The sequence below is a fragment of the Enoplosus armatus genome, chromosome 14, assembly GCF_043641665.1.
Source record: "Enoplosus armatus isolate fEnoArm2 chromosome 14, fEnoArm2.hap1, whole genome shotgun sequence".
NCBI classification, from domain to species: domain Eukaryota; kingdom Metazoa; phylum Chordata; class Actinopteri; order Centrarchiformes; family Enoplosidae; genus Enoplosus; species Enoplosus armatus.
In genome coordinates this window covers 1,011,358-1,039,172 of record NC_092193.1, presented here as the reverse complement: position 1 = coordinate 1,039,172, position 27,815 = coordinate 1,011,358, and the positions used below count along the sequence as shown (strand labels likewise).

General features: G+C 44.1%; 1 protein-coding gene across 16 annotated transcripts in view; it reads left to right on the top strand.

Moving 5' to 3' along the window:
• LOC139296850 (discs large homolog 1-like protein) overlaps positions 1-27,815 on the top strand; it is a 96,148-nt gene that overhangs the window by 55,180 nt on the left and 13,153 nt on the right. For 5 of the 16 annotated variants that reach the window (XM_070919394.1, XM_070919390.1, XM_070919392.1 and 2 more), the window contains 8 exons: positions 17,743-17,838; positions 18,466-18,519; positions 20,683-20,733; positions 21,674-21,798; positions 23,271-23,440; positions 23,824-23,960; positions 24,330-24,474; positions 27,552-27,681. In XM_070919394.1, coding sequence (XP_070775495.1) covers positions 17,743-17,838; positions 18,466-18,519; positions 20,683-20,733; positions 21,674-21,798; positions 23,271-23,440; positions 23,824-23,960; positions 24,330-24,474; positions 27,552-27,681 — 908 coding nt within the window. Of the gene's footprint in view, positions 1-4,332; positions 4,483-17,728; positions 17,839-18,465; positions 18,520-20,682; positions 20,734-21,673; positions 21,799-23,270; positions 23,441-23,823; positions 23,961-24,329; positions 24,475-27,551; positions 27,682-27,815 lie in introns of all 16 variants that reach the window. The other 11 variants (XM_070919399.1, XM_070919396.1, XM_070919397.1 and 8 more) reach the window with 5 other exon arrangements.

Sequence of the window (27,815 nt, the reverse complement as noted above, 5' to 3'; positions counted from 1 at the left end):
CTCACACACTCACACACTCACACACACACACACACACACACACAGAGGGAGGATGAGGGTGGTTGCTTGTCTGTGTTGCTTCATTAAAACATTGAAGCTGCTCTGAAGCTCGTACCTGTACCTGTTCATCATACATCTCCTGTCATGATGCCATCTCTCACACACACACACACATACACACACACAAACACACACACACACACACACACACACACACACACACACACAAACACACCATCACCATCAGTCAAATTCCTCCAGTCAGGTTTCTGTAGGACCCCCCAGCGTTACAGTCACTGCAGGTTAACACCAGTTTACTCAGGATGAGACTCAAAGCTTCTCTAAAACAGGAAGTAAAATAAAACCAGCCAGGTGTCAGGACGCGTCCTCAGTCAGTTCCAGCATTTTATGTAACAAAATAAAAAAATCACTTTTTAGCAGCAAAAAGTCACATCTTCTCAGCGAATGATGTTGATGACCTTTCCTGTAGCGTCACCCTCAAAACTAAACCATCAAGCTGTTAATGCCATCTAACACTTGTGATGAACACTGCAGCCTGTAGGGGGCGCTAGCAGGACTTTAGACTGTCACTATCCCTGATCCAGCACTCTTATATTATGCGTCATAATGCTCGGTAACCTGCCCCCAACATTTCAGTCAGTGAGTCCTTACAGGGAGACGTTGAAAATACAAACTAATTAAAATTAAGACCCGGACCAGGCTCATGCCCACATCTCCAGGACCACACCCAGCTAAACTCGGTGTACTCAGTGACTGAAGTGTTACTTCCATCACAATGTTCATCAGACTGGCTGCCAGTCAACACTTTGTTTCCAATATATAATAATAATGTTAATATATATATGCTGTACTCAGGTTGTCAGTGTGTTTATTAAAACCAAACCAGAACCAGAACCAGACTTCCTGGAAGCTCAACCTGGAGAATTTGGTGCCGTCCCGGGTCACATGACTCTGCTTCCTGTTCATGCCGTCCTCCATGCTGCTCCTGTGAGCTGCTGCTGTGTTTGTGTCTGTCACATTCAGCTGTGTGTGTGAACTGGATCCATCGGAGTCTTTCACGTGGGTTAAAGAGTCGCTCAGTTCAGTTTACCAGCACGAAGCTCTAATGAAAGACGCTGTCCACTTGCATGATGGGAAAAGTAGGATCCAGGGTTTGAGCCATGCTAGAGACTAAATGCCAGTTTAATACTGAATCACTGCAGGTCTCCTTTAAGCAAAATACGTTATTTAAAGACTTCACGCTTTGGATACTTGTGACTATCAACAAGAGACATTTATTAAATTAGTTGAAAAATACTTGATAAAGGATGATTAAAAACGGTTAGTTATAACCCTGATAATGATGTTACAGTAATAATGACTTCATTTATGTAGCGCGAAAGTTACAAAGTCCTTCACAAAAAGATATAAATGCATTAGAATATAAATAAGATGCAATGTAACATTAAATTAATAGCACTAATGCAGTAAAAACACAGAATACAAACATGGATGTGAACAGTGTTGGATTTATTAGAGTGTTTTAGTGAGTAACACTGAATATAAACATAACTTTAGTTTGTTTCCAAGAAAACTTCACAGGGTCCCTTCAAGTTACAAAGGGTGAAAATGAACCCACTGTGGTAAAGGCATTAGTTTAATCTGTTATCCGTTTCCATCAGTGGGCTCATATCAAACTAAAGATTTCATGTGAAACTTGATGGTTTTCAGTTGATTTGTGAGGTGGCGTGTGTCACTGCAGCAAAACAAACAACAGAAACACTGGACTCACTCACTTCTGTGTGTGGAGTCGATTAATCCAATCTGCAGATTAGCTGAGATCTGATATTTCACAGGGGTTTAAACACCTTCACGCTGCTGTGGTCATGGTAACAGAGTACATGAGACCAGATTAACGCCGGATGAACAGGACTGATGTGTTCAGACTGCTCGGTGCTCAGTGGAGCTCTTCTGCCATCGTGTGGTGTTCAACACACCGACAGCTTCTGTGTTTGTACAGCAGTCCACATCCTCTCTAAACCTCGGACTCTCCAGAACCAGGAGTGGACTCCGCCCATCTGGTCTGACTGTTTGTGCTGCAGTTTGGGTTAGATAAATAATCTCATCATTTGATAACGATGATACACTCTGTTTATACTTTAATCAGTAAAAATGATATGAAATATTTCATAGAAGTATTATTATATTATTAATGTAAGTCCGTTTATTTATGCAGCACAAAATCACAATATAACTGACGCCATGACCAATATCAGTGTTTGAGAGTTCAAATAATTTCTCCTGATGTTTGTGTTTTACCAAAAGTGCATCACTTGAATGACGTTATTAAAGTTTTTTTTTTACCATGATATGTGCTGAGTGGGACATTTTAAAGTGAAAAAATAAACTGAAAGCAAATATGGCTGTACATTTTAAAAAGTAAACTTCACTGGGGCGTAAATTAGTATTGATAACGAGTACAAACACCAACACAATTTTTAACATCAGGAAAGTTATTTAAATTTATAGAAATGACCCCAGCTTGATTTAGTTTAATATCTTGGTTTTTAATTAAGTTTATTAATTAGGCAAATGACTGTAAACTGTAGTTGTAGTTTTATAAATGCAGTAGTTGTACTTCTTGTACTTGTTCACTTCTCTCTGGGAGTCGTGTCGATCATCCCAGGTTGTGTTCGCTTGCTGTCGTGTGTCTCGGCTTCATACATGTGTCACTGCAGCGTTCAGACCTGATGACTCATGATTCTGGTCCTGGAGAGCTCACATGATTGGATGATACCGAAGCAGACGTTATGACCATTGTTTTGTTGTTTGAAAAGTGACACAGAAATATAAAAGTACTTCAACTGTGAAACAAACAAATAAAACATTGATCAGAATTGTTCAAACAATAAGTGAAAACACAATCATCATAACGTTAATATCTGAAGTAACTGAAGGAATAATCACGTGTTTTAGGAATATATATATTTATATATATCAAACCTTTCATCCCAAGTTTTATAGGCTCTTCAACACACACTTACTGCTCCACTGAGATGAACTTCACTATTATACTCAATCATTATAGTTACGTTGGATAAACTCCCTCAATACTGAAACAACACCTTCTTCTATCATTTGTCTTACATTTCTTTATATTTGGTCTTTATTATTATTTATTACATTTAATTATCTTACTGAAACTGATATCAGCCCGATGACACCCCCAGTGTGGATCTGGTTCAGCACAACGACCAAAGACAAACCTGCACCAGTACGAGCCAGCATTTAATTGATTAGCAGTCTGCCCCCCCGGCTCCTCCACTCCACCTGTCAATCAACTGGAGGCTTATTTGAAAAGTGTTGATCAGTGGGAGGGGTCAGAGGGACCAGCCGTCCAATAACAGCCTCAGCAGCTCTCCAGGACCCCGATAGACCCTGTTAGCCGTCAGCCTCCCTCCTTCTCCGTCCTCTGTCCTTCTTTCTATCTGTTTGTCCTTCTCTCTGCCTTCATATTCTTTTCCTCTTTACTCTGATTTCTGTCTCTGGTTACTTTAAAGATTCCCCTCTCATTTGTTTTTATTATTAAAGTCTGGTGATATTTTATATTTTTCTTATTATTAAGCCTCACTGTGTCACTGGGTGACATGTTCCTTCATCACCATGAACACACACACTGTAGTTTATCTGGACTCAGTCCCACACACACCGTCCTGCTGCCCCAAACACTCACTAGAGCACCACATGTGGATTCATCCACCGCTGAAAATAGTCCCCAACAGATGCACTATGTCCTGCTGTTAGTTTAATAAAAACTACAGCGCCTTTTGAAACATGAAACTATATATTTGTGAGGAGTTTCTAAAGACACACCAACATGTTGTTGGTTCGGGTCTGAACATGACATTTGTTGTCTGTAGAATAACACCACTTACCTAGTTTGACTGATGGCGAGCAGTAATTATTCCCTGTGAAGATTCCACACATGTTGTAGATCCTGACGGCATTTCGTCTTTTGTGATCAGTGATTCTAATCAGGGTTCAGTGTTTATGGTGGGGGGGGACATCTTAGACCTTGTATACAGGGGCTGTGGCAGTAGATTCACTCATCTTTGTTCTCACTGTAGAAACAGGAAGCAAACTAGTTTCAGAACATTTCATCCACATGGGCCTCCAAAACATCTGAGGAAAACACCCCCCCACCTCTCACTCATTCACCCCCCCCTTCTGTCTGACCTCTGGAAGGATTAACTGTCTCTCTCTCCTGCTTTGCCTCTGCTGTATTTTGACCTCTCCGAGACTCCGTCTTTCCTCCCCTCCTGTATCCTGTAGGTAGCATCTCTGGAGTGCATCTTTGACGGCTCTTCAGCGTTAGGACAGCACCTCCCGGAGCTCCCCTCCCCTACGCCCTCCACTCTCTATCCCCATGGCGAGGACAGCCCCCTCCCCTCCTGCTCCTCCAACCCCTACCCCCCAATCCAGGTAAACCCCCTCCCTCTCCGCTGGGCTGTTGTCATGGTAACCCAAACTTCAGTACCACTTTATTTAGTCATCTCATCATATTTTCATCCATTTCTAAAGAGAAAATCTTCTCGCTTATCTACAACTTTCATATTCAAAGGAACCCATTGAAAAGGCCTCAGTCGTCCACCTCATCTGAAAACACGCTGCTTTAGCTTGTTGTGTTGTAGCAGTACTGAATGTTTAGATCATACATGTTTTGCTGGTAGTGAAGTCATGGTAGTCGTGGTTCGTGACAACACCAGGCTGGTGTGGAGCAGGGTGGGCCCGAGAGGCACCACAAGGCTCAACAGACTTTGAAGGAATAGTTTTTGGTATATACGCTTATTCTCTTTTTGTCCAAGAGTAAGATGTATGTTTGTTAAGTATGGAGCTGGGCTGAGGACATGGTTAGCTTAGCATAAAGACACAGCTAGCCTGGCCCTGTCCAAAGTTTAAAAAATACACCTCTAAAGCTCATGTTTTATCTTGTTGGTTTAGTTTAGGGTTTTGGGGGGAGTTACATGCTTGAACCATGTCTTGATGAACCTGGCTAGCTGTTTCCTATGCTAAGCTAACTGTCTCCTGGCTCTAGATCTGTACTTAACACACAGGTTCAAGAATGGTATTGATCTTCTGATATAACTTTTTTTGCAAGAAAGCAGATAAAATATTCAAGATTCATGTTGTCCATCAGTGTAGTCTCTTTGAATGGAAACCATGTATTATAATGGTGAAAGCCATGGTGACATCATGTTAGTGGAGTTTGTTGTAGACGTGATAAAGAATCCTGGATGGATTATCAGTCCAGGATGAATTCTAAGAGCTGTGGTGATCCTCTGACCCCTCATCTAGCTTTTCTAATACTTTGTTTGTTTGTGAGCAGATACCTGCAAAGAATTCCCATCAGCCTCAGCTGTACTTTGACAAATGTGACAACGTTAACATGTTAAACAAAGATAATGATCACTGAGTATGTTAGCGATGTCGTTGTGAGCATGTTCACTTCAGCATTGAGCCCAAAGCAGCTGTGTGTACGGGCAGCCTCACAGAGCTGTAGCAGGGCTGTAGACTCTGACAGACCAGATGGAGATCTGGACTACAGCGTTAAGAAGCAGCAGACTGAAGACGAGCTGGACGCTTTGTTACCTTGTTTGCACATTTCACATGTTGTGAAGTGACTGCAGTTGTACTGTAGAATAATTCTGAGCCGTAGCTTGTTGGCTGTCGTACTTCAGACTAAACATAGCGCAGCTGGACGGCGGTGTAGTCTCTGAGCCGGACCTCCACACCTTCGCTTCACCGGTAAAATCACCCGCTCCGTCGATGAGCTTTCTGCTCACGGTGACACTCTTTGGTGGAGAAATCTCCACATCCCGCTCTTCATTGTTTCCTCCACGTTTGATCTGCAGCAGCCGCCCGTCCCGGCCTGACGTCAGCAGGCAGCTATCTCCAACACCTCCGCCGCGATAACGCAATGAATGGATCCTCACATCCCACAAAGACAGTGAAGGCTGGGAGGACGTACTGTACCCTCCTTTTTTTAATTATTCCTTTCATTTTTTCATCTCTCTTCCTCCGCCTCCCGCTCGCTCTCCTCAGCAGCACCATGGCAACGCAGGAGATGAATGGTGACAAAGAAAATCCTGACGGCAGGAAAATGGAGGAGGAGGAGGTGAAGGAGGAGGGGGTTGAACCTGCAGAGAAGGACAAGGGCAGATTTATTGAGGCTTTTGGTAACAGAAGGGGGGGGGGGGGGGGGGGTTGATTGTAAAATGCAGGATAGCTGGCCTCCTGTTCATCCCCAACAAAGAGATTTACAGCAGCTCTGGTGTATATTTATCACCAAGACAAAGAACTCAGAGGCCATGAAATGACTTGTCACTAATGCTGCTTCTCCATCGTCTCATCTCTGCTACACTTCATTCCCAGCTGCAGCAAAGGATGCTGGGAGGACAGGCCAGCTCTATTTATAGTCAACAGGGTTCCAGACGGTCCTGGAATTTCAGGGAAATCATGGAATGTCAGGGCTGCATATTCCAGGCAGGGAAAGTTGGGGATTATCAGGGAACTATTAAAAAGCAGAATGTGTGTTCTTGTTTCATACATTAACTTTTGGACAGTTTCAGACTGATCCACAACATTTACAATCATTTCCAGAAAGAAATCCTTTGGACAATATATTTATATAACAGAAGTCAATAATAACAACTGGATTTATATTTATTATAAGATGACCTAATACACCTGTTTTTGTGAAACATGTTTCAGGAAAGTTTACCTGAATATTCTGTTGATTCAGCAATAAGAAAAACTTGTGTTCCACTTTGTTTCTGCAGTGAGGAGACATCAGTTCATTTTAACTTGTTAGGAATTTATTTCTTCCATTGCAGCGAAGCTCCTCTAGGTTGAAGTGGGCTAACTAAACACTTGTGGGACTCACAGACTTAAGACAGCCCACATCTGTAAATAGACAGGAAGAAAGTCACTAGCTTTGTCATATTAAGGATACAAACAACCCAAAATAAAACACTCTTAATATAAGAGACTCACTCTGCAAAGCACTTGCTCCATTCAAACAAGAAATCCACTCTTGTGAATATAATGCAAATGTCTAGTCCTCAAATATATATTGGCTCATTTCTGGGCCAATACAGTAATGATAATAATACTATAATATTACACCTTTCATACATTTCTCTCTGGCTGGAGGATTGATGGTGATACCCAGATGTCTCTCTTCCTGAGGTCTAATGTGCTGACATAGTGTTGTTAACTGTGTTTGTCTCTTTATTTCGGACAGATCTCTGTTTTGTCCTGATTCCCGGTTCGTCTATAAATTGTCAGAGATGCAGTTTTAATGGGAGCAAAGGAGACTCTGGTCATCAGGATCAACAGTTACACAGAGTTGGGTGTCATCCGCAAAACGCTTTTCCTCTGGACTTTGACTCCTGGTGTTATTATATAAAAGTAGTGGACCCAGGACAGAGCCTTGAGGCACTCCATATGGGATGTTTGATGTTTGTGATGAGAAGCTTTGAGCATGAAAGGAAATTCAAATTGTATTTGTAATCAGTGTTTTTATAAAGAATAGCTGCCGTTCACCGACTCCTCTCTGAAACACACATTGGAATCAAACTGGCTGTTTTTGTCAGGCCCAGCCTGAAAGTCAAAGGGAATAAATACAAAGTACAATTTGAAGTAATATTGAAGTAGGCAGAAGGTTCGCCGCAAAACAAACTTTCAGGCGTTCCTGTAAAAACCAAACGACCAACGATGCTTCTATTTAGGAACAAGTGAATGAATGAATAACATAACAAGGACATAAAGCCTAACAAAATACAGAAAAATGTAAACCCAATCCAGCACACAATCACATTTGGGTTTTGCAGATGATTTTGTGATGAGCCTGCTTTAACTAACTAGTTCATCCTCACTGACACTAAAATGTCTAAATGAACTTCCTGCTAAATGAATCAGCTGTCGTGACATCACACATCATCCAGCTGTCCGTCACAGCCGTGATAACTCAGCATTTTGCAGGCGTGAGTTTCCCCTGCTGACTCATATTTGGAAAGGGACTCAAAGTCTGAGGGCTGAAGTAGGACAGAGGTCAGCTGGACTAAACCCACAGCGGACTGAGAACGAGGAGGAGGAGGAGGAGGAGGAGGAGGAGGAGGAAGGAGCTGCGTGAGGTTTCCAGACTGCAGAGAGAAGAGATCAGAGGACTCATTTCCTCCCTGCCTGCGCTCTCTTTAAACACACACTCCCTCGTCTCTCCGTCCTCTCGTCAGCCCTGCAGTCTGTTGTTGCTGTCTGCTTCAGACAGACGGAGGCTGGCCGACCGGCTGCTCTCTCTCCGCCTGCTCAGCGATGCTCTCTCACCCCGGCAGGTTAATCCGCCCCCGGAGGCTCCTCTCTCTCTTTTTCTCGTCAAGTCCGGCGTCTGACGGCTGCCGTTTACCGGCTGCCGCCGCCGCTGCTCATAACTGACGGGAGGAGGGCGACCTCGGTGTGTCTCTGCTCCTCTCTGCTCCGTCGCTCCTCTCCTGGAAGCAGCGTCTGCTCACCTCCACCAGCTCCTTCACCAGCTCCTCTGCAGCCTCCCTGTTTGTGTCTGTGAGGAAGAGGAGGAGGAGGAAGAGGAGGGGGGGACACAAGGTGGAGTGAAGCCCCCCTCCCATCGTCTGCTCTTCAGCCAGCACCACCTCCGCCACCCCGCAGCCTGCAGCAGGAGCGAGAGGAGGCGCAGAGGAGGCGACACACCACCTCCACCTTCAACACAGCAGCAGCAGCAACAAGCAGCATGCTCAACTCTGTGTGGTACGCCAAAAAGATGGGCCGCCGCATCATGGGCACCCTGAGGAGAACCAAGCGGCTCCACCGGCGCCTACTGGTAGGTCACCCCCCCCCCCGCCCCCACACCATAAAAAACCATCTTCACAAAGGTGAGGAGGTGGGGGGGTACTGCACAGCTGCACTGAGTAGTGTGAGTCATTTTCTACAACATGTGTGCAGGCAGCCTGTATACATATGATCCTGCACTTCTCTGACTGGTGTGTGTGTGTGTGTGTGTGTGTGTCGCTGTAAACGTATTGATCGGTCCGTCTGCTGTGGATGTGATGCTGCTGGATGAAGCAGATGTGGAAAAGTTGCAACAGGAGAGCTGCTGCTGCGTCATGTGGTGGATCAGGATTCATGTAGAAACCTTCACATCTGCTTAAATTCTTCACCGCAGATCTAGAAACGCCCTCATCCAGTGATTTTGTCATCATCATCATCATCTTCATCTTCATCAGATAAATGCAGACACAGCGTGAACATGAGGACGTGGCGTGGAGGTCTGAGGTGGTTTGTTGAGATCTAAACGTGTCTTTCAATGTTCAGGAATCAGCGTCGTACAGAGCGCTGCTGGTTGTTCCAGAGCTTTCAGCAGCTGTGGGTTGTAACGATGAGCTGGAAGTGTTTCTGTTGATGTCAGGTTCGGTTTGGTTTCCTGTCACACCTGTATATATCTCTGTTATAAATCTCTGTGTGAACGAGGCAGCGTGTCGATGTGGAGAGATTTACCTGCATAAACAGCAGCATCATGTTCTGGGCAGATGTGAGGAACCCCTGCAGTAGCACATGCCTTCCCCAGCGTTGCCTAGCAACCTCCAGGCTCCTGACACGCAGCACTACCCCACCGCCTCCCTGTTTACTGCCTCAAACACACGTTAACGTGCACGCACAAGGACACACACACACACACACACACACACATCAAAATGTAGGACAAACTATAAAAACTGAAGCTGAGAAAAGTGTCATGAAGAGAGAGGAGCTGCTGCCTCTGGATGGATGCTTCCGTTTCAGAGGTGTCTTCTAATCTTAGAACAACAGTCAGGAAGAATCAGGCCCGTTCATGCTGCTCATTAAAACATCTCTTCCTAACATGCAGCCAAGTGATGGGAGGAATAATCCATAGTTGTTGTTTTGTGCTAAACTTGACATGAAGGTAATGTGAGGCTACATCTTCATCTTTAGTCTGTGTGTCTGTGTCTTACTCGACGAGCTGCAGAGGAGATAAACAGACTGTTACTGTGGAAGACGTCTCCTTCATTTGTCCAACTGAAATCGTTAAAATCTCATATCAACTTAAAAAACTTTGGGGTGCATTTCCACACAGAAGTTCAGATTCTGTGATTTTGTCAATTACACTGGAAGTCGAGGGTCTGCGGTTAGTTCACTGTCTGTAATAACAGTGGGACAGTCGAGTATCTGGTTAGTTCACTGTCTGTAATGACAGCGGGACAGTCGAGGGTCTGTGGTTAGTTCACTGTCTGTAATAACAGTGGGACAGTCGAGTATCTGGTTAGTTCACTGTCTGTAATGACAGCGGGACAGTCGAGGGTCTGTGGTTAGTTCACTGTCAGTAATAACAGTGGGACAGTCGAGTATCTGGTTAGTTCACTGTCTGTAATAACAGCGGGACAGTCGAGTATCTGGTTAGTTCACTGTCTGTAATAACAGCGGGACAGTCGAGTGTCTGCGGTTAGTTCACTGTCTGTAATGACAGCGGGACAGTCGAGTATCTGGTTAGTTCACTGTCTGTAATGACAGCGGGACAGTCGAGGGTCTGGTTAGTTCACTGTCTGTAATGACAGCGGGACAGTCGAGTGTCTGGTTAGTTCACTGTCTGTAATAACAGCAGGACAGTCGAGTGTCTGCGGTTAGTTCACTGTCTGTAATGACAGCGGGACAGTCGAGGGTCTGCGGTTAGTTCACTGTCTGTAATGACAGCAGGACAGTCGAGTGTCTGCGGTTAGTTCACTGTCTGTAATGACAGCGGGACAGTCGAGGGTCTGGTTAGTTCACTGTCTGTAATGACAGCGGGACAGTCGAGTATCTGGTTAGTTCACTGTCTGTAATAACAGCGGTACAGTCGAGTGTCTGCGGTTAGTTCACTGTCTGTAATGACAGCGGGACAGTCGAGTGTCCGCGGTTAGTTCACTGTCTGTAATGACAGCGGGACAGTCGAGGGTCTGCGGTTAGTTCACTGTCTGTAATAACAGTGGGACAGTCGAGTATCTGGTTAGTTCACTGTCTGTAATGACAGCGGGACAGTCGAGGGTCTGCGGTTAGTTCACTGTCCATAATGACAGTGGGACGCAACTCAAAAATCATCCCAACCTGGACCAGAATGTGAAAGTGAACTGATTTAAAAGACTGAATGTTTTATTAGGTTTCTACTAAGTGTAATCTTTCGAGCACTGAAGAATTTGAAGCTCAGTGATTGGTGCATTAGTGGAGTCGTAGTAGTGTCACTTTGCGAACTGAACCCTCAGGTGTTTGATGGGACCAAGATCAGGGTCTTTGTTGTTTGACCTTTGTTTTGATGCTTTAATTATCTTAAACGTGTGTGTAAATGCTCCCGTTTCCTCCCTTTTCCTCCCTCTGAGGACGATGTGTCACCACACATCTGATCAGTTTTTTAGACAATTGTTTATACTCATGTTGTAGGATTTGACTTTAAGACAGTTGGCTCTCCATGTTTGTGCTAGTAGCAAACGAGTGCCCAGTTGTGTAACCAGATGCTAGTGGTTGTTGCTCGTGGGTCACATTGTAATTCCCCGCGTAGTGTTTTATATGTTGTAAACGCTTATTTAGCTTTTTGAGTATAACTGTCGGCCTCAGACGTAAACAAACCGGCGTCCGCGGATGGATATGCAGGGTGATTAGGTCAGCCTGGATATAGATCCCAAAGCAGTCATCCTTAATGGGCCTTCCAGGCGCCTCTTTCTGTGTTTACTTTCAGTCGGACTCAGAGACAGTAGGAGGCTCCCGCAGCTCTCCCAGATATACATTGAGTCCTCATTTCCCCGAATCTCTGCAACAAAGGTGGCAAGTACAAAATTAGAACGACCCATAGAGCCACAATAGACACATATATGTCTCTGTAGTTAATTACAATTGAAGTTATAATTGGGTTTTGTTTGGGTCTTATTTTCATTCTAGAAGTATACGGCACTTCTGGAAAAAAACCACATGACTGACCAGGTATTGAAGTCCACAGTTTAAGTATAATGTCTAAGCCACCTGTTCAGATGTGGGGGGTGGGATCATGGAATTCCTGGAACACCAGGAATTATATTTTGAGAATTAGCACTAATTTGCAGCATTTGTTTTAGTGTGAATGTGACTGTGTCTTCTCTGTTGTTGCCAAACACTGAGGTTTATCATGATATCACCATGGTAACTGGGACCACAATCATCAAATGAAAGGATAATTCTGGTTTATTACAGCTTGGGCCTTATTTTCATAGTCGTAGTTATATCCATCATTTCTCTCATTAATAATGACAACCTGGAACAAACCTGCAGGCTAGACAAACATTTAGAAGAGAAAACAAAGGTGAACAGTAAACCTGTCAGTTCACAGACCCTCTCCTGGACTCACTGTAGTTGTAGCTCCTGCTGCGTAAATTTCCACATTAATGAGGAAAAAAGAAAAAAGTACTTTTGTTAATCCCCCACAGCTCCTCCGTGTTTTAGGATATTAAGTTTATACTAATACCACCCATATTATGTGAAACAAGTATAATGACATGGGAAGGAACATGCCTCATTACCGACTCTGTTAGTACAACTGGTTGTATTTCTAAATCTGTGGTATGTTAACAGTGATGGGTGTGTTGATCTGTGCAGCCTGTAGGTGGAGCTGCAGACGCACAGCAGCACCGTTCAGGCAGCAGTCCTAATCTTCAACAGATCCTCAGTGTCAGTGCTGCACCTCTCAGTGTGTAGAAAACACTGGATGTGTGAGCAGTGAGATGATATTTATATGCTGACATGTTCAGCGCAGTTTATCGGATTGATTGGCTCTCGAAATGCTGCGTTTGTGTTCCTGTTGTCATGAATCATGCGGACCAGATTCCAGACTCACTCCGGGTCGATCCTGATTGAGCCTGCGGGCTGAACACAGTAACAATAACCTACTTTATTGTTCAAAAACAATGGCGCCATGTACATAATCACTGCAGATCACTGATGCTGATCAATACGTTTTGAAACTGTCTTTGTGAATGTGGACGGAGATGAGGCGTTCAGGGACTGTAGATGTTGTTTGGTGAGTAGGACGATCCAGGCTGGTTTATTGGTCATTTTGAACAGAAGGAGTGATGTCGTCATATATCCAGATGAACTGTTCACGGGTCAGCAGCGGCTGGGGATGCTAGAGAGGGAAAGATCTGGAAAAGCTCCTCCCACCAAACCGCGGCCTCCTCCTGGATTTTAAATCCACTTATGAAATCAGACCTCTGTCCAACTGCACAGCGCCTGTTGTCATGTCAACACTCGTATGAGGGTTACACTGGGCATATTTTATGTCGTGTAAATTATTTTCCCATTCATAATTTGCCCCACATAAAGTCCAGACAGCCTCCTCTGTCACAACAGGAAGGTCTAAAGTTTTTTGGTACCGCTGCTAATATGAGTTTTGATACCAATACTAAAATGATGCTAATGATTTCTGAGGCTGATATCGATATTTGATAGATTAAACCCTTTCAGATTTTGTCATGTTACAATCTGGGTGCAGCACTGGGAGAAAACGGCAGCAGCTTCGTGGTTGAGTCCTGAACAGCCGGCGAGGACTGTCAGGTTTTTATCTCCAGCAGAGGCTTAAAGCCGCTGCAGAGAATATCCAAAAGAAAGCTGCGGCTTTCTGCCTGCCTGCCGCCGCTAACCGGGAGTCCTCATCACACCCCCCCCCCCGCTGCTGACGCTGACATGCACGTCGCTGTGTCTGAATCCGGGGGCGGCATCGATTATTCATGCTGCGAGTGGAGCCGCCCCCCCCTCGTGCTGACATGTGCCACGCTCACTGAAGCCGATTAATTGGCAGGAGAATGAGAAGATGAGAGGGAGGGTGTCACAGAGAAAGAGCAACTGAAGAGGGAGGGGTAAAGTGAGAGAGAAAAGGGGGGTGTTATTGTGCTTTGGTGGTGGAGCCTGAGTAACAGAGTTTGGATCTGTTGCTGTTGCACTACAGAGACCGAACAAGCCTGTCCAGACCTGAAGGAACATCCATCATTTATTATTTATCCTGCCCCTCCTCCTCCAATCGGGAATCTCCTCGAGGAAGATGACCACGCATTACCACCGGCAGGAGTTCACCTCCAAGGCCATGAACGGCGCCGAGAAGAAGCTGCCGCGGGTCAACATCAACCTGCAGGAGTCCATCGCCCACCTGCACCCCCTCCAGAGGCAGCATGCCATCGAGCTCCACCGCCAGCAGCAGCAACAACAGCAGCCAAATCGCCCACAGGTGCAGGCGTCTCTGTCGACATTTACCGCCTGCACCGTACCGGCGTCCTGCAGAGCTCGCAGCCGTTTCCTCAACCTGCGGGACAGCGTCAAGAAAAGCCCGACCAAGAGTACCGCTAAAGTGGTCAGCAGCGGCCACGCAGGAAGCCGGCCAGAAATACCCTGGGTGCCCTTCGCTTTCAGTAAGGTACTTCAACATCCACGACATGTTCTGGTTGAAGCTGGGAGACCTTTTGCGCTGTTTTTTTGTGGAACAAAAGCTTTAATTAGTTTAATTGTGTCGCAGGTAAGGTTGAAAAAGTACTGAAGTTTGTAGCTCCAAGTATTTGTAGCACAAAATATCAGTCTCAAGTAATAAAAGGTGGTCCTCCTGTTCGTATTCTTGCGTACTTTTTCTTTGATGAGACCGTTCCAGACTTCAGTCGAAATGTTGGCAGTTTTAGACTGTGTTTTTACTTTGACAAAGTTCTTGTGTAGATGCTTGTGTTAACAGCTTGAGCTTCTTTTGTTTAATGAACGGGAGATGTAGAAAAACATGTATTTGTCAAACTCAGATACTGGGAAAGAACCAAAAAAACTTGTACTCACTTTATTTATGATGTCAGTCCTCAAATCTTCATCATGTAAAGTTTTTCATCATCTGCGTCAATAAGACTTTGAGGTGTGAAGAACTTTGTAGTTATTGTTCAAAACCAGATTGGAAAAAGGGCTCTTTTGGTACCTGAGTATGTATGTCGTGACCTCTGACCCTTGAACTCATTGTGTTGTTGGTGATTGAGGAGCTGAGGAAATTATAAATGACTTCAATTGAAACATAGTTTTCAGAGCTGGCTGCACATATTCAGTGGTGTGTGTGTGAGAGCTACTACAGCGTGTCAGTTTATGGAGAATCAATACAGACCGTCCATGTGTGACTCTGTTGTCATGACGTCTGTTGTGGTCCTGTAGCTGAAAGCCAGATCTTCATCTTTCTGCTTTAACATTTAAATTGTTCTTCTTCATCCATCAAACTCATTCAATCATGTTTTGATCCTAAACTGTTTCTCTCGTTTCCTCCTCAGACATATTGATTTATTTCTGCATTCGTGTGTGCTGGACACAATAATAATTAACATTTGACTGATTGAGTCTGCAATCAATAATTATTTCCATGTTTAATTAATATCTTGATTAGAGCTGGACTGTGAATCAGCTGATATTAGCTTTAAATCTGTGTTAAATAACAAGAAATTGAACTACACTAAAGCCAAATATTTGCTTGGGGTCATTTAGAAACATTAAACTTTAACTGTAAACTTCTTTAAAAAACAAATGTAACAAATCTTCATCATTAATGTTCATGTTATGTGTTAAATTATGGGCTGAGCCATCGTTATTATTGTTATCAGCATCAAATAATCTCGTATTGTTATAATGTTGATCATTTTTGGATGAAATAACCATTCAGTCTGTAGACTGTCAGAAATATGTCTCCAGACCCAAAGACATTCAGTTTATAATGATATGAAACTGAAAGATGTTTTCTTTTTCCGATCAGTTATTAATTGCAGATGAATCTGCTGATGATCGACTAATCGATGAATTGACTAATAGTTTCGGGAACAGCTGTGCAGTTGTTTGTTTGGGCGGGGTCGGGCTCTCTTGTGTTGGACAGTTGATGTTCTGTTCTCATCACCACAAAGATCCCGTCCGTACAGGAGCGCTCACTCTTGTCAGATTAAAACATAAACTCTGTTCTCTGTGCGTTGCTGCTTTTGTCACACCGGTTTGTGTTCTTTGGGAGCAATTAAGCCCCATTGTCAGCAGCTTTCCGAGCGACGCTCCAGAAGTAGGGCTGGCGGATCAATGTGGTCGATGTGCGGGGGCTAATTTTAGCGGCTGTTGGTTTTCCATGGGCTCCAAGTTCTGCTGCTGCAGCACAACAATTAAGCCTCTTCGAAACAGAGCGGCGCTTCCTGCCAGCAGCTTCACGAGGTCCTGCTCTTGCATAATGGAGGTCACAGTGTTGAAGGCCGCCTCACACTCACGCTCTCTTCTCTTTATTATGGTTTTACATGTAAGCCAGCGTTGTCAAAGGTGTTTCTGTCCTCTCATGTAGAAAAAGTGACTTTTTTGTTTGTTTGTTTGCAAAATGATAGCAAGTATTTAAAAGATTGGCTTTTACCAGAGTAGGAGTTCCCAACATTTCTGGTTTGTGACCCTTTAAAATGAAACCATGTTTGCTTGCAGTCACAGGTTGAATATGTCTACAGGTGAAGAGGGTTTTCTTTACTGCTCAGGTTGTTTGATTTTAATAATTGCTGGCTACCTGAAAAGGTAAATTAATAATGTTTGAAAAGAAAAAGTAACAAAATGTGAAAGTTCCATTTGTAGCGGGTCACGACCCACAGGTACTAGACAGATTGATTGATTAATCGTCTGCATCCAGATCATAATTACGAACGGGAAGCTCAGATTATCCCGAACGCTCCAGAGTTCCTGACTTAATAATAAAACACGGAAGTCTTCCGTTAGTTCCGGTCTGTCATTCGAGGTAGCTGAACACTAATGAACACTCGAGATCATTGCCTTTGATTTGTTTGGTCCAGCAGCACTTTTCAATCTCCGTGCAAACTAGTGTTGGAGTGATGGTGATGTAGACCAACAGAAATCTACCGCTCACACTGAGGTAGCTCTGGTTGTAGCAGTGTTCAGTGAGCTGGACTGATCTATGGTCAGATTTATCAGGGAGTTAAATAACAGAACAAAAATCAGATTTACTATAGCATAATATATAATGCCAATAACAATAATAATACATCTAAAATGACATATGCTCTGATAGAATAGAGCAAACAGCAGACCACCACCTGCCACTGCAACACGTTGACCTTTGACCTCCTGTGCTCATGTCACTGCTGGCTGTCAGGGTTAATACGCTCTGCCCTCCCAGACCTGCTGCTTTTCAATAATCACAAAAAGGACATCCACCCCCTGCTGAGACTGTACCGAGGGACCGGGGATTTAACACACACACACACCCACACACACACACACACACACACACACACACACACACCCACACCCACACCCACACCCACACCCACACACACACACACTCAGACCCAGGTCAAATAGTATGGCTTTAATCTTCTCAGAGCAGCAGATGGGCCGAGTTTGTCACATCAGGATTGTCCAAAAAGCAGAAGTGTCAGGTACTCTGTCAATCACAGAGCGGCGTCCTGTGATTGGCCGACCTCTCTGACACTGTGTCAAACTCCTCCCAGCTGGCACCTCGACATGATGAAAACAAACAGGGACACTGATCACAACTGCTGTCAGTCAACATGAATATGCACACGTCCTCCTCCATGCTGCCCTCCTCTCCTCCTCCTGCTGTTCATCTGTGCTGCACTGTTTGTCTAACCTTTGACCCCTCACCATGCTATTGTTCAGCAGGCCGAGGCCACCCCGCCCTCCTCTCCCATAATCCCTGTGATCCCAGTCTCGCCAATCGCAGCCGAGACCACCATCATCCCTCCGACGTCACAGGTTTTTCTTTTTTGTTTGTTTTATTTTCCTCCACTTTTCTTTCTCTCTGTATCCTCCATCCATAGATGTATCTCTTCGTTTGTTTGGCTGCTGTCATTGTATAGCCTTTAGTTCTGTCTGCCGTCCAGCTGCGGCTCTGATGAAGTGAGCAGATTAGAGATAGAGACAGTGGGAGAAATGCCACACTTCCCCCACATGACTTTTAAGAGCCCATCTGGCTCCTCCCGGGCAGAAACTGAGCGAGCAATCGAGGCGGTCGGAAACAGAATGAGTGAGTGAGCGAGGCAGAGGTTGAATTTAAAGCCAGAAGAAGAAGAAGAAGAAGAGGTGAAGGAGCAGAGTCGCCATCCTTCAGGACTTGATTTGTGTGATTTAGGCTTCATGCTTCAGCATTGCATCTTCTGCAGTGTGAAATGCCACCATGTACGTACTGCTCTGTCCTCACTAATCTCTGCTCAAATCCACCGGCTTCCTGTTTTATCCTCAGTTGGTCTGTAGTATCATGAGGAGAGTAAGTCTTTAATGTCAGTCTTTTATTTGCTGCACGGCGGACAGCTTGGGTTCAGTGTGTGTTGGATGTTTTTTGGGAGATGTGTCCTCTGACTCTGATGTGTCTTCTGTCCTCAGGCCAATCCTCCCCCTGTGGTGGTCAACACAGACAGCCTGGACACGCCTCCATATGTGAGTTCACCTGCGAAGGAAACATACGTGTTTGATCACATGTGTCGTATTGTTTTTGTTTTCTGTTGAGGTAAATATTCAGTTTGGTCGTCGCCCACCGCAGCTGTCTTCACCGACAATGCTCCGGCTCATGAACACGATGATCACACTGAATTTCATTTTGTTTCTTCTCGGTGTTGTTGAGGTTTTCTGTTTGTATATTCTGCTCTATCAAAGGATGCAGAGTTTTGATTTCTGTTAGTCACCTCACAACAACCTGCACAGCTGCAAACATCTCATCCACGCTTCCTGTCACTGCATTGTTGTGGTTCTGGACTACAAAGTTTAAATCTCCATTCTTCATCCCGCCGACAAAGCTCTGGTTGACTACATGGTTTTTATAGCTGGTGTGGGTGATAATACTGTTACAGATGACTTGATAACTGGTTATTAAGTTGAAGTCTGTGAACCAATCAGAAGCAGGGAGCCAGACTGTCTGACCCTGTGCTGAAGAAAGGCCACCTTGGACTACAAGTACAACTGTTTGAATGTGAGAGACATTGGGAGCAGCTGACTTATGAAATGATTGTGATTCAGTAGATGTATGTATGGATGCATAGTATTTGTGTTAATATGCTTCCATGTGATAATTATAAACTTTATGAACCGATGAAGATATGGCTTCATTCAAACATTTGGAAAAACTGCAACAAACACAACGAAATAGCTGCTGAACTTGATGTAAGTGCAGCCTGTCAGACCCTGAAAACAGCCGCAATATTAAAGTTACAGGTTCAAAATCACTATCATATCGATAATATTATATCGATCCATACATTATTTGAAATCTTCCACAACATTCGACTACAGCTGTTTACAAACGACTTCATAACGTGATTTGGGTCACGGCTGCTTTTATGAGTCGCTGCTTGTATCAGAATCTGGATAATTGGAAGAAATGTGACAACAGGACATGAAGACAGTGTGACTGTGACATTATGCTGTTCATATCTGTCTCTGTGTAAAGGACCTGAAGGACAGGTAGAAGGTGTGTGTTTCCTGCGACGCTCCGTCCAGTCGTAAATCGTCTCTGACTGTCCTTGTCGGACTCGTTCCTGGCGTCAGAGTCGAAACAGCTGCCTGGCCTCTGATTGGCTCTGCGATGCTCGAGATGTTGGCTGCTGTCAGCGAGATCCTGCTTTATCTCTGCCAGCTTAATTTGCAGAAGAGCGAGATGTTAAGAAAATAAGAAAAGGAGGTTTGAAAAAGCAGCTTACTCTGGCTGGCTCTGCTTTCACCACGTTAAACTCACGAGTCATATCAGTTCACGAACACTGCAGCATGCTCTCTTACACTTCACACTGTAAAGCCTGAAATAAGGCTTTTGCTCTACTTCCATTTATCCGCCCTTAGTAGCTTCAAATATGGATGAATATGCCTTTTCTTTTTCACGATAAATATGTTTCTTTTGAGAATGAAGAAAACATTTGATGTAAATAGTTTCAGTTTAAATTTAGGTTTCAGTTGCATCATAACAATAATCCAGTTTAATAATCCAACTAATCACTGTGAATTATTTTGGGGACCCTGACAGCAGCTATGGGCTCACAAAAGAATCAGAACTAATAAATAACACTGGCAGCTAATGTCAATAGCAGTTGTGGTTGTTTACAGAAGGTTGGATTGGTATTGGTGCCAATACTGACATCAATAAGCAGCCAGACATGATCAATGCACGTTAAATACAGTGTCATTACAAAAATTCTCTGATTTTGCTATCAATAATTTAATCATATCAAATCTGTAAATATCCATTACATTCATCCACACCTTGAAGTACTCAGATCTTAAGTTTAGGGAACAGAGAGCACAGGTATCAGACTGATGATGCCTCCGGTGCAGCTCACAGCCTCTTTCCACACTTCGCCACAAAAGGACACAACCAACCAGACGAACACGTGATCCTTGGAGCCACTACAGTGGTGGAAAGTAACATTTACACTTAAGTACTGTACTCAAGTACAATTTTGAGGTACTACTTTCTACACTGAGGAGTTACAGACATACTGTATCCTGTATGACGATGTTGCATCTGCTCTGTTGTCAGCTGAGAATATGAATCACCTGTTGATTTATTAAAGTGACCTGGCGGGTAATTAACTGATGAATCTTCTGTGTGTGCAGGTGAACGGGACGGAGGCTGATTATGAGTACGAGGAGATCACGCTGGAGAGGGTAAGACGACGAGCAGCCGTCCTTTTTATTTCACTTTGACTCGCGGCCATGTTGTTAGTGGATGGACCCGCTGCAACGAGCCTCAGTCCATAACTCATGACTGCTTTCTGCTTACTGTAGTACTTTTAAACTCTGGAGGACCAACTGGTGTCTTTATGAACCTACAGGACTTTACACAAAATTGTTTAAAGTTTCCAAATATGTCAGAAATCTGGTGAAATGAATCAACTCTGTTAAACAATACAAACTTGTGTGTTTGTGATGTGCTCATACAAACACACACATTTTCTTTTTAATGCAGCTGTGTTTTAATCCCTGACTCGGCTGAAATCTTTTTTTATTATCTTCAGTTATATCTTTTTTTTTTCTTGTCCTAATTCAGCTGTGCTTCTTCAAGTGCAAATTATTATTAGTGCAGCGTGAATAAAAGCCATCTCTGCCAGCTGAGTCCACAGAAACTACAGTCTGTTCTGTCTGTAGGCTGAACAGGCCTCATGTTTCTTATATGTCAGTAACAGTGATTTAATCATCGGAGTAGAATCGTATCACAGCTTGCTGAAAGAATCATCTTTTTCAAATAAAGTCTGAAAGGCCGTGTGGGTATGAAAGGATAAATCTGGTGAATTTTAACAGCAATTACCGTAAAAGGAATCGTAGAAGTTGAAGATGAAGATGATGATGGTGACAACTTGTCAGGCAGCTTGTTCTTTAAGTTTAGGACCCCTGAAAGAGCAGAGAAGAAGAAAGAGAAGATAAAGAATTCTTTCTGATTTTAGCAGATGTTTATTTTCTCATCCATTAAAAACATTTGATTGTAATTCTCTGAGATTAGCTTGTTTTCCTTAGCTTGATGCTGAATGTGCTGTATATATTTATCTTTGTTAACATACATTTTCTTTGTTTTTATTGTGGTTGTCATGGTGATTGTCGCGATGTCAAGGGGAACTCGGGACTGGGCTTCAGCATCGCGGGCGGCACAGACAACCCCCACATCGGTGAAGACCCCAGCATCTTCATCACCAAAGTCATACCTGGAGGAGCCGCTGCCCAGGATGGGCGGCTCAGGTGAGACAACACACACCTGAGAATCCTGATGTAAAGGTTCATCATGATGGTCACTGTTAAGTTTTAGAGTTGCTGGTGTCCTTTACCCAGAAGCCCCTGCAGCGTCCTGCTGCCTTTCACTACTGCATTCATAATGCAGCAGCCAGAGTCTGACACACCTGATCCAGGTGATGATGATGGGCTGCGGGATGAAGAGCGGTGGGCAAACAGCCGCTCCTGCCTCAGTCTCAGGTTGCCTCTAACATGAACCCGTTTGTTGGTCTGTCAGTCATCAGTGAGGCTCGTGTGTCGGACTGAAAGCTCAGTAACAGAAACAGCAGTGAAGACACAAAGTTCAGAAAGAAGAGAAGAAGCTGACTGAGAAAGTCTCACTGTTTGTCACTTGCTGCTCCTCTTTAGATCACTTTGCTTTGTTCACTTTTATTTCGTCATTATTCACATATATTCAACACGTGTACACAAGGACCAAAGAGTAAAACAAGACGAGCTATAGAAAAGATATTATGCCTGAGATTGAATCATAACACAGGATAAAAGCACTAAATGACTAAACTGGGGCTTTACTGGTGAAGCTGGTGTTGGATGGTTTGCTCCTACAGTTTACGATGATGAAACTCGAAAGCATTTAGGCTGATGACGTAGCGGCTTCATCAGCTGGTCGACTGTCAGAGCTGAAGTTGTGCTGACGGTCGTCTGTTTGGATCTCTGACACAAGACGAGACACTTTCCCAACAACTGAACTGGGAAGACGTTTGTCATCTAGCAGGATTAAAGTTTTCATGTTAAAACTTAAAACTTTACATAAACAAAATGACACATTTGTTCTCAAGATTTTCTGACCAAAGTAAAAAAATAATGCGTTCCAGCCCGCGTCCTTTGCTGCATGTCACCCCCCCTCCCTCTGCAAGCTGTCACCATCCAACGAAGGCAAAATGCCCGAAAAATAATCTTTAAAAAGAAAAGAAAAGCTTTTTAAAGGAATAGTCAAACATTTTAGAACAGAATGTTTATTTGCTTTCTTTCTGAGAGAGATAAGACGATGGAAATCAACCTCATGTTTGTGTTTTAAGTACGGACCTGGAGTCGGACTCTTCATCGCTACACAAACTTCTGTGCAGTGTCTCCCACAGATTCGGTCGGTGAGCTCAGGTTTAGGTTGTGTTCTCTGCACAGACACGACGGTACCAAACCAGGCAAACCTCACTATGACGACGAGACACCGGGAAGCTGCAACCAGAAATGGTTCCCTCTGAAACCACAAACTGCCATTTTTACATTTGTGTTGATATACATTTTAAACAAATGAGAGAATAGGTGTTAACATTACTGTATGTCCCAAAGTGTTTTAAATGCTGTGTTATTGACATCAGTCATGATGTTGAACTTCAGTAAATCCTTTTGTTTTGGTCTTAAAAGTTAAACCAAACTTAAACCGCAGGATGATTGACAGTCCGGGGCTTCCTGGGTTTCAGGGTCAACGATGTCATCCTGAGAGTTAACGAGGTGGATGTTCGGGATGTGACCCACAGCCGAGCCGTGGAGGCTCTGAAGGAGGCCGGCTCGCTGGTCCGACTCTACGTCCGCAGGAGGAAACCCGTCTCTGAGAAAGTGATGGAGATCAAACTGGTGAAAGGACCCAAAGGTAACAGAAAGGGTGAAATGGTTTGATTTAAATATTCCGTCAGCAGGTACAGAGACTAAACGTCGACCTGCAGCTCCTGAAGGAAACAGCCGAGCGTTCAGATGGTGTGGATTTGTTGTTGGATGTGTTGTTGGATCGTCTCTGCTTGCTGAGGAGCTTTAGTGAAATCCCTCAGGGCCTCATGATTATTCAGACAAGAAGCCAGGCTCAAGAACAAAGCCTCGGTTTCCACGGAAACATCCTGAAATATGCTTTTGTGCATTTATGTGCCCTGATTTGTGCCAGTGTTAAATTGGCAGCAGCATGTTTCAGTGATATCTTATGAATCTTACTGTAAAGTGCACGTTGGTTAATGTGTGGTCCTGGTCCATGGTGTGTTCCAGGTCTTGGCTTCAGTATAGCAGGCGGAGTGGGGAACCAGCACATCCCGGGCGACAACAGCATCTATGTCACCAAGATCATTGAAGGAGGAGCTGCACATAAAGACGGGAGGCTGCAGATCGGAGACAAACTGCTGGCTGTAAGACTTTTATCCAACATGCTGGCCCTGTGAGACGTGAAGCACCAGGGACTGAAAACACACCGCAGTGTGTCTCAGACTGAAGGATATCATATGTTCAGTGTCCGAAAAGATCCTTAGTGGTCTTAGCATGTAGCATATTTGTTTTCATTCCCCTTGATTCTGTTGCTGTTATTGATTCATAAAGTAAACTGGAAGTCACATGGCCACGTTTTGGTCTTCCCAGCAGTCGTAGTAGTAATCAGGACACATGCTGGACTAAGTAGTGTAACTGTACCTGACAGAATGAAAAGGTGCGATGGAGGTTTATCTTGTTGTCACAGATTTGTGTTTGTTCTCAGCTGTTAAACGTTGATGTGGTGTGTTCAGGTGAACAGTGCTTGCCTGGAGGAGGTGAGCCACGAACACGCCGTCACTGCCTTGAAAAACACTCCTGACGTGGTCTACTTGAAAGTCGCTAAACCCAACAGTGTCTTCATGAACGACAGCTTCGCCCCGCCCGACCTCACCAACTGTGAGTGATGATTTTTATTTTCTGTACAAACAAGACTTTTCCATCAGTTAGAACACTGTTTACTCACAACTTTACTGATGAGAAAGAAACCGCTGGTTTATACCTGCTGTCGGACTGGGAGCACTGGTTTATATTCATACTGCAGGGATCTGGTCTCTGCAGGACTGAGCACTCGGTAAAAACCAAAGAGTGTGGATCATACGACGTGTGAGCCGTATGACAGCAGTGCCTTCTCTTAATGTATTAATTATTTGCGTCTGCATTTATTCATTCATTTTAATTTGCAGATTAGGAGTAAAATATCTCATGTGGAGAAATAATTTAGTAGCCTAAATGCTTTCGAGTTTCAGTGCATCGTTATTCTTCAAGTCCTAATAGCTTGTTAAAAGTTATCTTGTAGAGAACTGAGAAGCTTTCGACTAATCAGCACAAAGCAGCTCCGAGCTTCCCTGTTAGGATGACATCAAAACGAGCATCAGAGGACATGTTAATAGTCACATTCCTAATTGATTATTAATTGCTTTGCAGCAAAAGTTGGAGGAGGTCTTCTAACATCACACAGACCAGATTAGCAGGTCCTTCACATGTGACCTGGTTGACTTTCTGTCTTTGACACTGAATTAGTGTTGAATTCAGCAGGGACTGCAGTGTGTCTTTAATGGTGGTGGTGGGTGGGGGGGGGGGTGATGTTCCCAGTGGCATTTATCAAACAACACGTTTCAAAGTCGAGGCGAGGCAGAACTCCTCTCAAACACATTCAGAGCACGAACCCTGGATCTGTTCCCAAAGACTCCCTCGATGAACCTTCATGTGGAGACGCTGAAGGACAATCTGATCCTGGACTGATGAGGACAGGAGGAACGATGTCCAGCTGAGCCGTCTGACCAGGAGAGGGTGATGAAGTGATCAGATGATCGATCGCTGAAAGGATCAAACAGACCAGAGATGATTTGAGGAATGAGGAGCCTTAACTCTAGAAGATAAAACTGTGATGTATCCCGACATTTTGTCATGATCAAACTGTCTATCACAGTGTGTCATGTTGTGTCGCTGGACCCTTTTTTGTACTTGTAGATAGTGAGCGGGAACACGGCTCAGTGTGTGTTGCTGTTCTGCCGTGAAGTGCTTTGTATGAGATCATAACAATCTAACAAAGTGTAAAACAAACGGAGAGCCAAAGAGACTGAAACAGAAGAACACAAGCAGACTGCTGCCAAATGGTGCTCAAAGATATGGAGCCTTAAGATGAGACTCTGAGCCTGTGGGAGAAGTGACAGAAGCAGGACTGAACCAGTTTGGTGACGTAAAGTCATGTAGCACTTCCTCTTCTAATGGTCAGCTGATCTGTTAGTCATGATAAACGTTTAGGCTACGACATAGAATGTAAACAAGTTAACCTCCATTTCCTCCATGAGGCCAATGTGTGATGTTGAGCTCTATTAATAAGATTGACATGTGATTCTGATGCATTTATTTCAACTTGTAAAGATCAAAGTTTCTGCGAGCTGCTTTCCTCGGGGTTAGGGTGTCCGTATTCCTTCAGTGGTTTGTCACCATGACAGCAGCATCCCACCCACCCGTCCAGTGTCAACCATCAGATCCCCTTCCTCTAAAGATCCTCCTGAGCTTCCTCTTCTCATTGGCCCCCCCCCCCCCCAACCCCCCACCTCCCCCCTCTGCTGATGTGAGACGCGTGAAGGACGAGCAGCAAATCCAATCAGTGAGCGTCGCGGGGGGCGGGGGGGGTTGTTGTGATGATGCAGCCGACCGTCATCATCAGCCTTTGATCCTGTGGTCCCGCTGCCATCATGAACCTCCACTTCTCTGGATCTTTACCTCAAACTCACAAAGTCCAGCAGATGTTGGATCTTCTTTATTCCAACAACAGCATCCACCACGTCAGCGAGCATCATCTCTTGTGGCCACACTGAGGTTCTCCTCCTCTGTCGGTGACTGTCGCTGCATCAGTGATGCCATAAATAAAATCAGCGTAGCTAAAATTGGTTTAAGGTTGTGTGAAACGACGATGGATACCATGTAAGCCTGCAGCTGAAGATTAACTGCTGATTGTTTTTCCAATTAATTGATTCTTGTGTGGTTTATAAAATGCCAAAAAAAGAAAAACTCCCAAAGTGATGTCTTCAAAATGATAGTTTTGTGCGACCAACAGTCCAAAAACCAAGACAAGAAAAAATATTTTTACATTCGAGAAAGCAGCAAAGTTTTGGCATTTTTTTGCTTCATAAATGACCCAAACAGCTAATCAAATATTACAGATTGATTAGGGTTAGGTAATTTGTGGTATCGCTGCCTTTAATGTCTCCCGGTCTGTCAGGCCTTTGTGTTGTAAATCAATAAGCTTATCATATATTATTATATTATATTATATTTTTATCACATTTTTGCATCAATGTGTTTAAATTATTTTATTCTTCAGGAATTTATTTCACTAAATTATCCAAAAACAGACATCCCTGTGTGGTTATTTTATCTTTTAACACTTTATCAATTGATTAAGAAAATAAATGATGTCACTATATTTAGCGATATATCTATATAACATTTCATGTGCATGAATCAGATTATAAAAGTAGCCACATGCTGTTGCTGTTTGATGCCTGAAACGTTAAATCTGTCTGTGAATAAGTTGAAACTCAGAATCTTTTACAGCTGTAAAAATAGAAAAGCATCATCTGAATCTTACATTTGTCCGTGTGTTTCCACAAGTAGCACAAACGGTCTGTGATCAGACCAGGTCGAGTTTCTCACTCACTAGTTTAGTTTACGACCCCCTCGGTGGCTCCTGGCCTCGTCCAATCAGAGGGTAACAGGAGCCCGACAGGTGAGTGGAGAGGAGGGTATGAACAGGTGTACGGTCAGATGGAGAGAAGCTGTAGGACCAGAGGCTGAAACACACTCTGCTGCTCAAAGTAAGTGTGTCGGGGAGGACACGGTCAGGTGTGTTTTTATTCTGCAGGTTATCAAACTGATCAGAACCACAGCGTCGCGGAGGAGCTGCATTTAGCTGACCAACAGCTTGTGATATTTATCCTAAATACACTCTGTCTCTGTTTCAGCGTACTCCCAGCACATGGAGAACCATATCAGCCCCCCCAGCTTCCTGGGTCAGCCCCTCCCCCCGCCAGCATCCTCGGGACGCTACTCCCCGACCCCGAAGAGCATGCTGGGAGAAGACGATGTCACCCGGTGAGGACAAAAACATCACTTTTTACACTGTGAGGGTCAGAGGCTCCTCATGTTATTACCCCAACACTAACAGTGTAGATGTAACTGTAAATTTCACTGGAGATGAAATTAGTATCAACAACAACAACAACAAC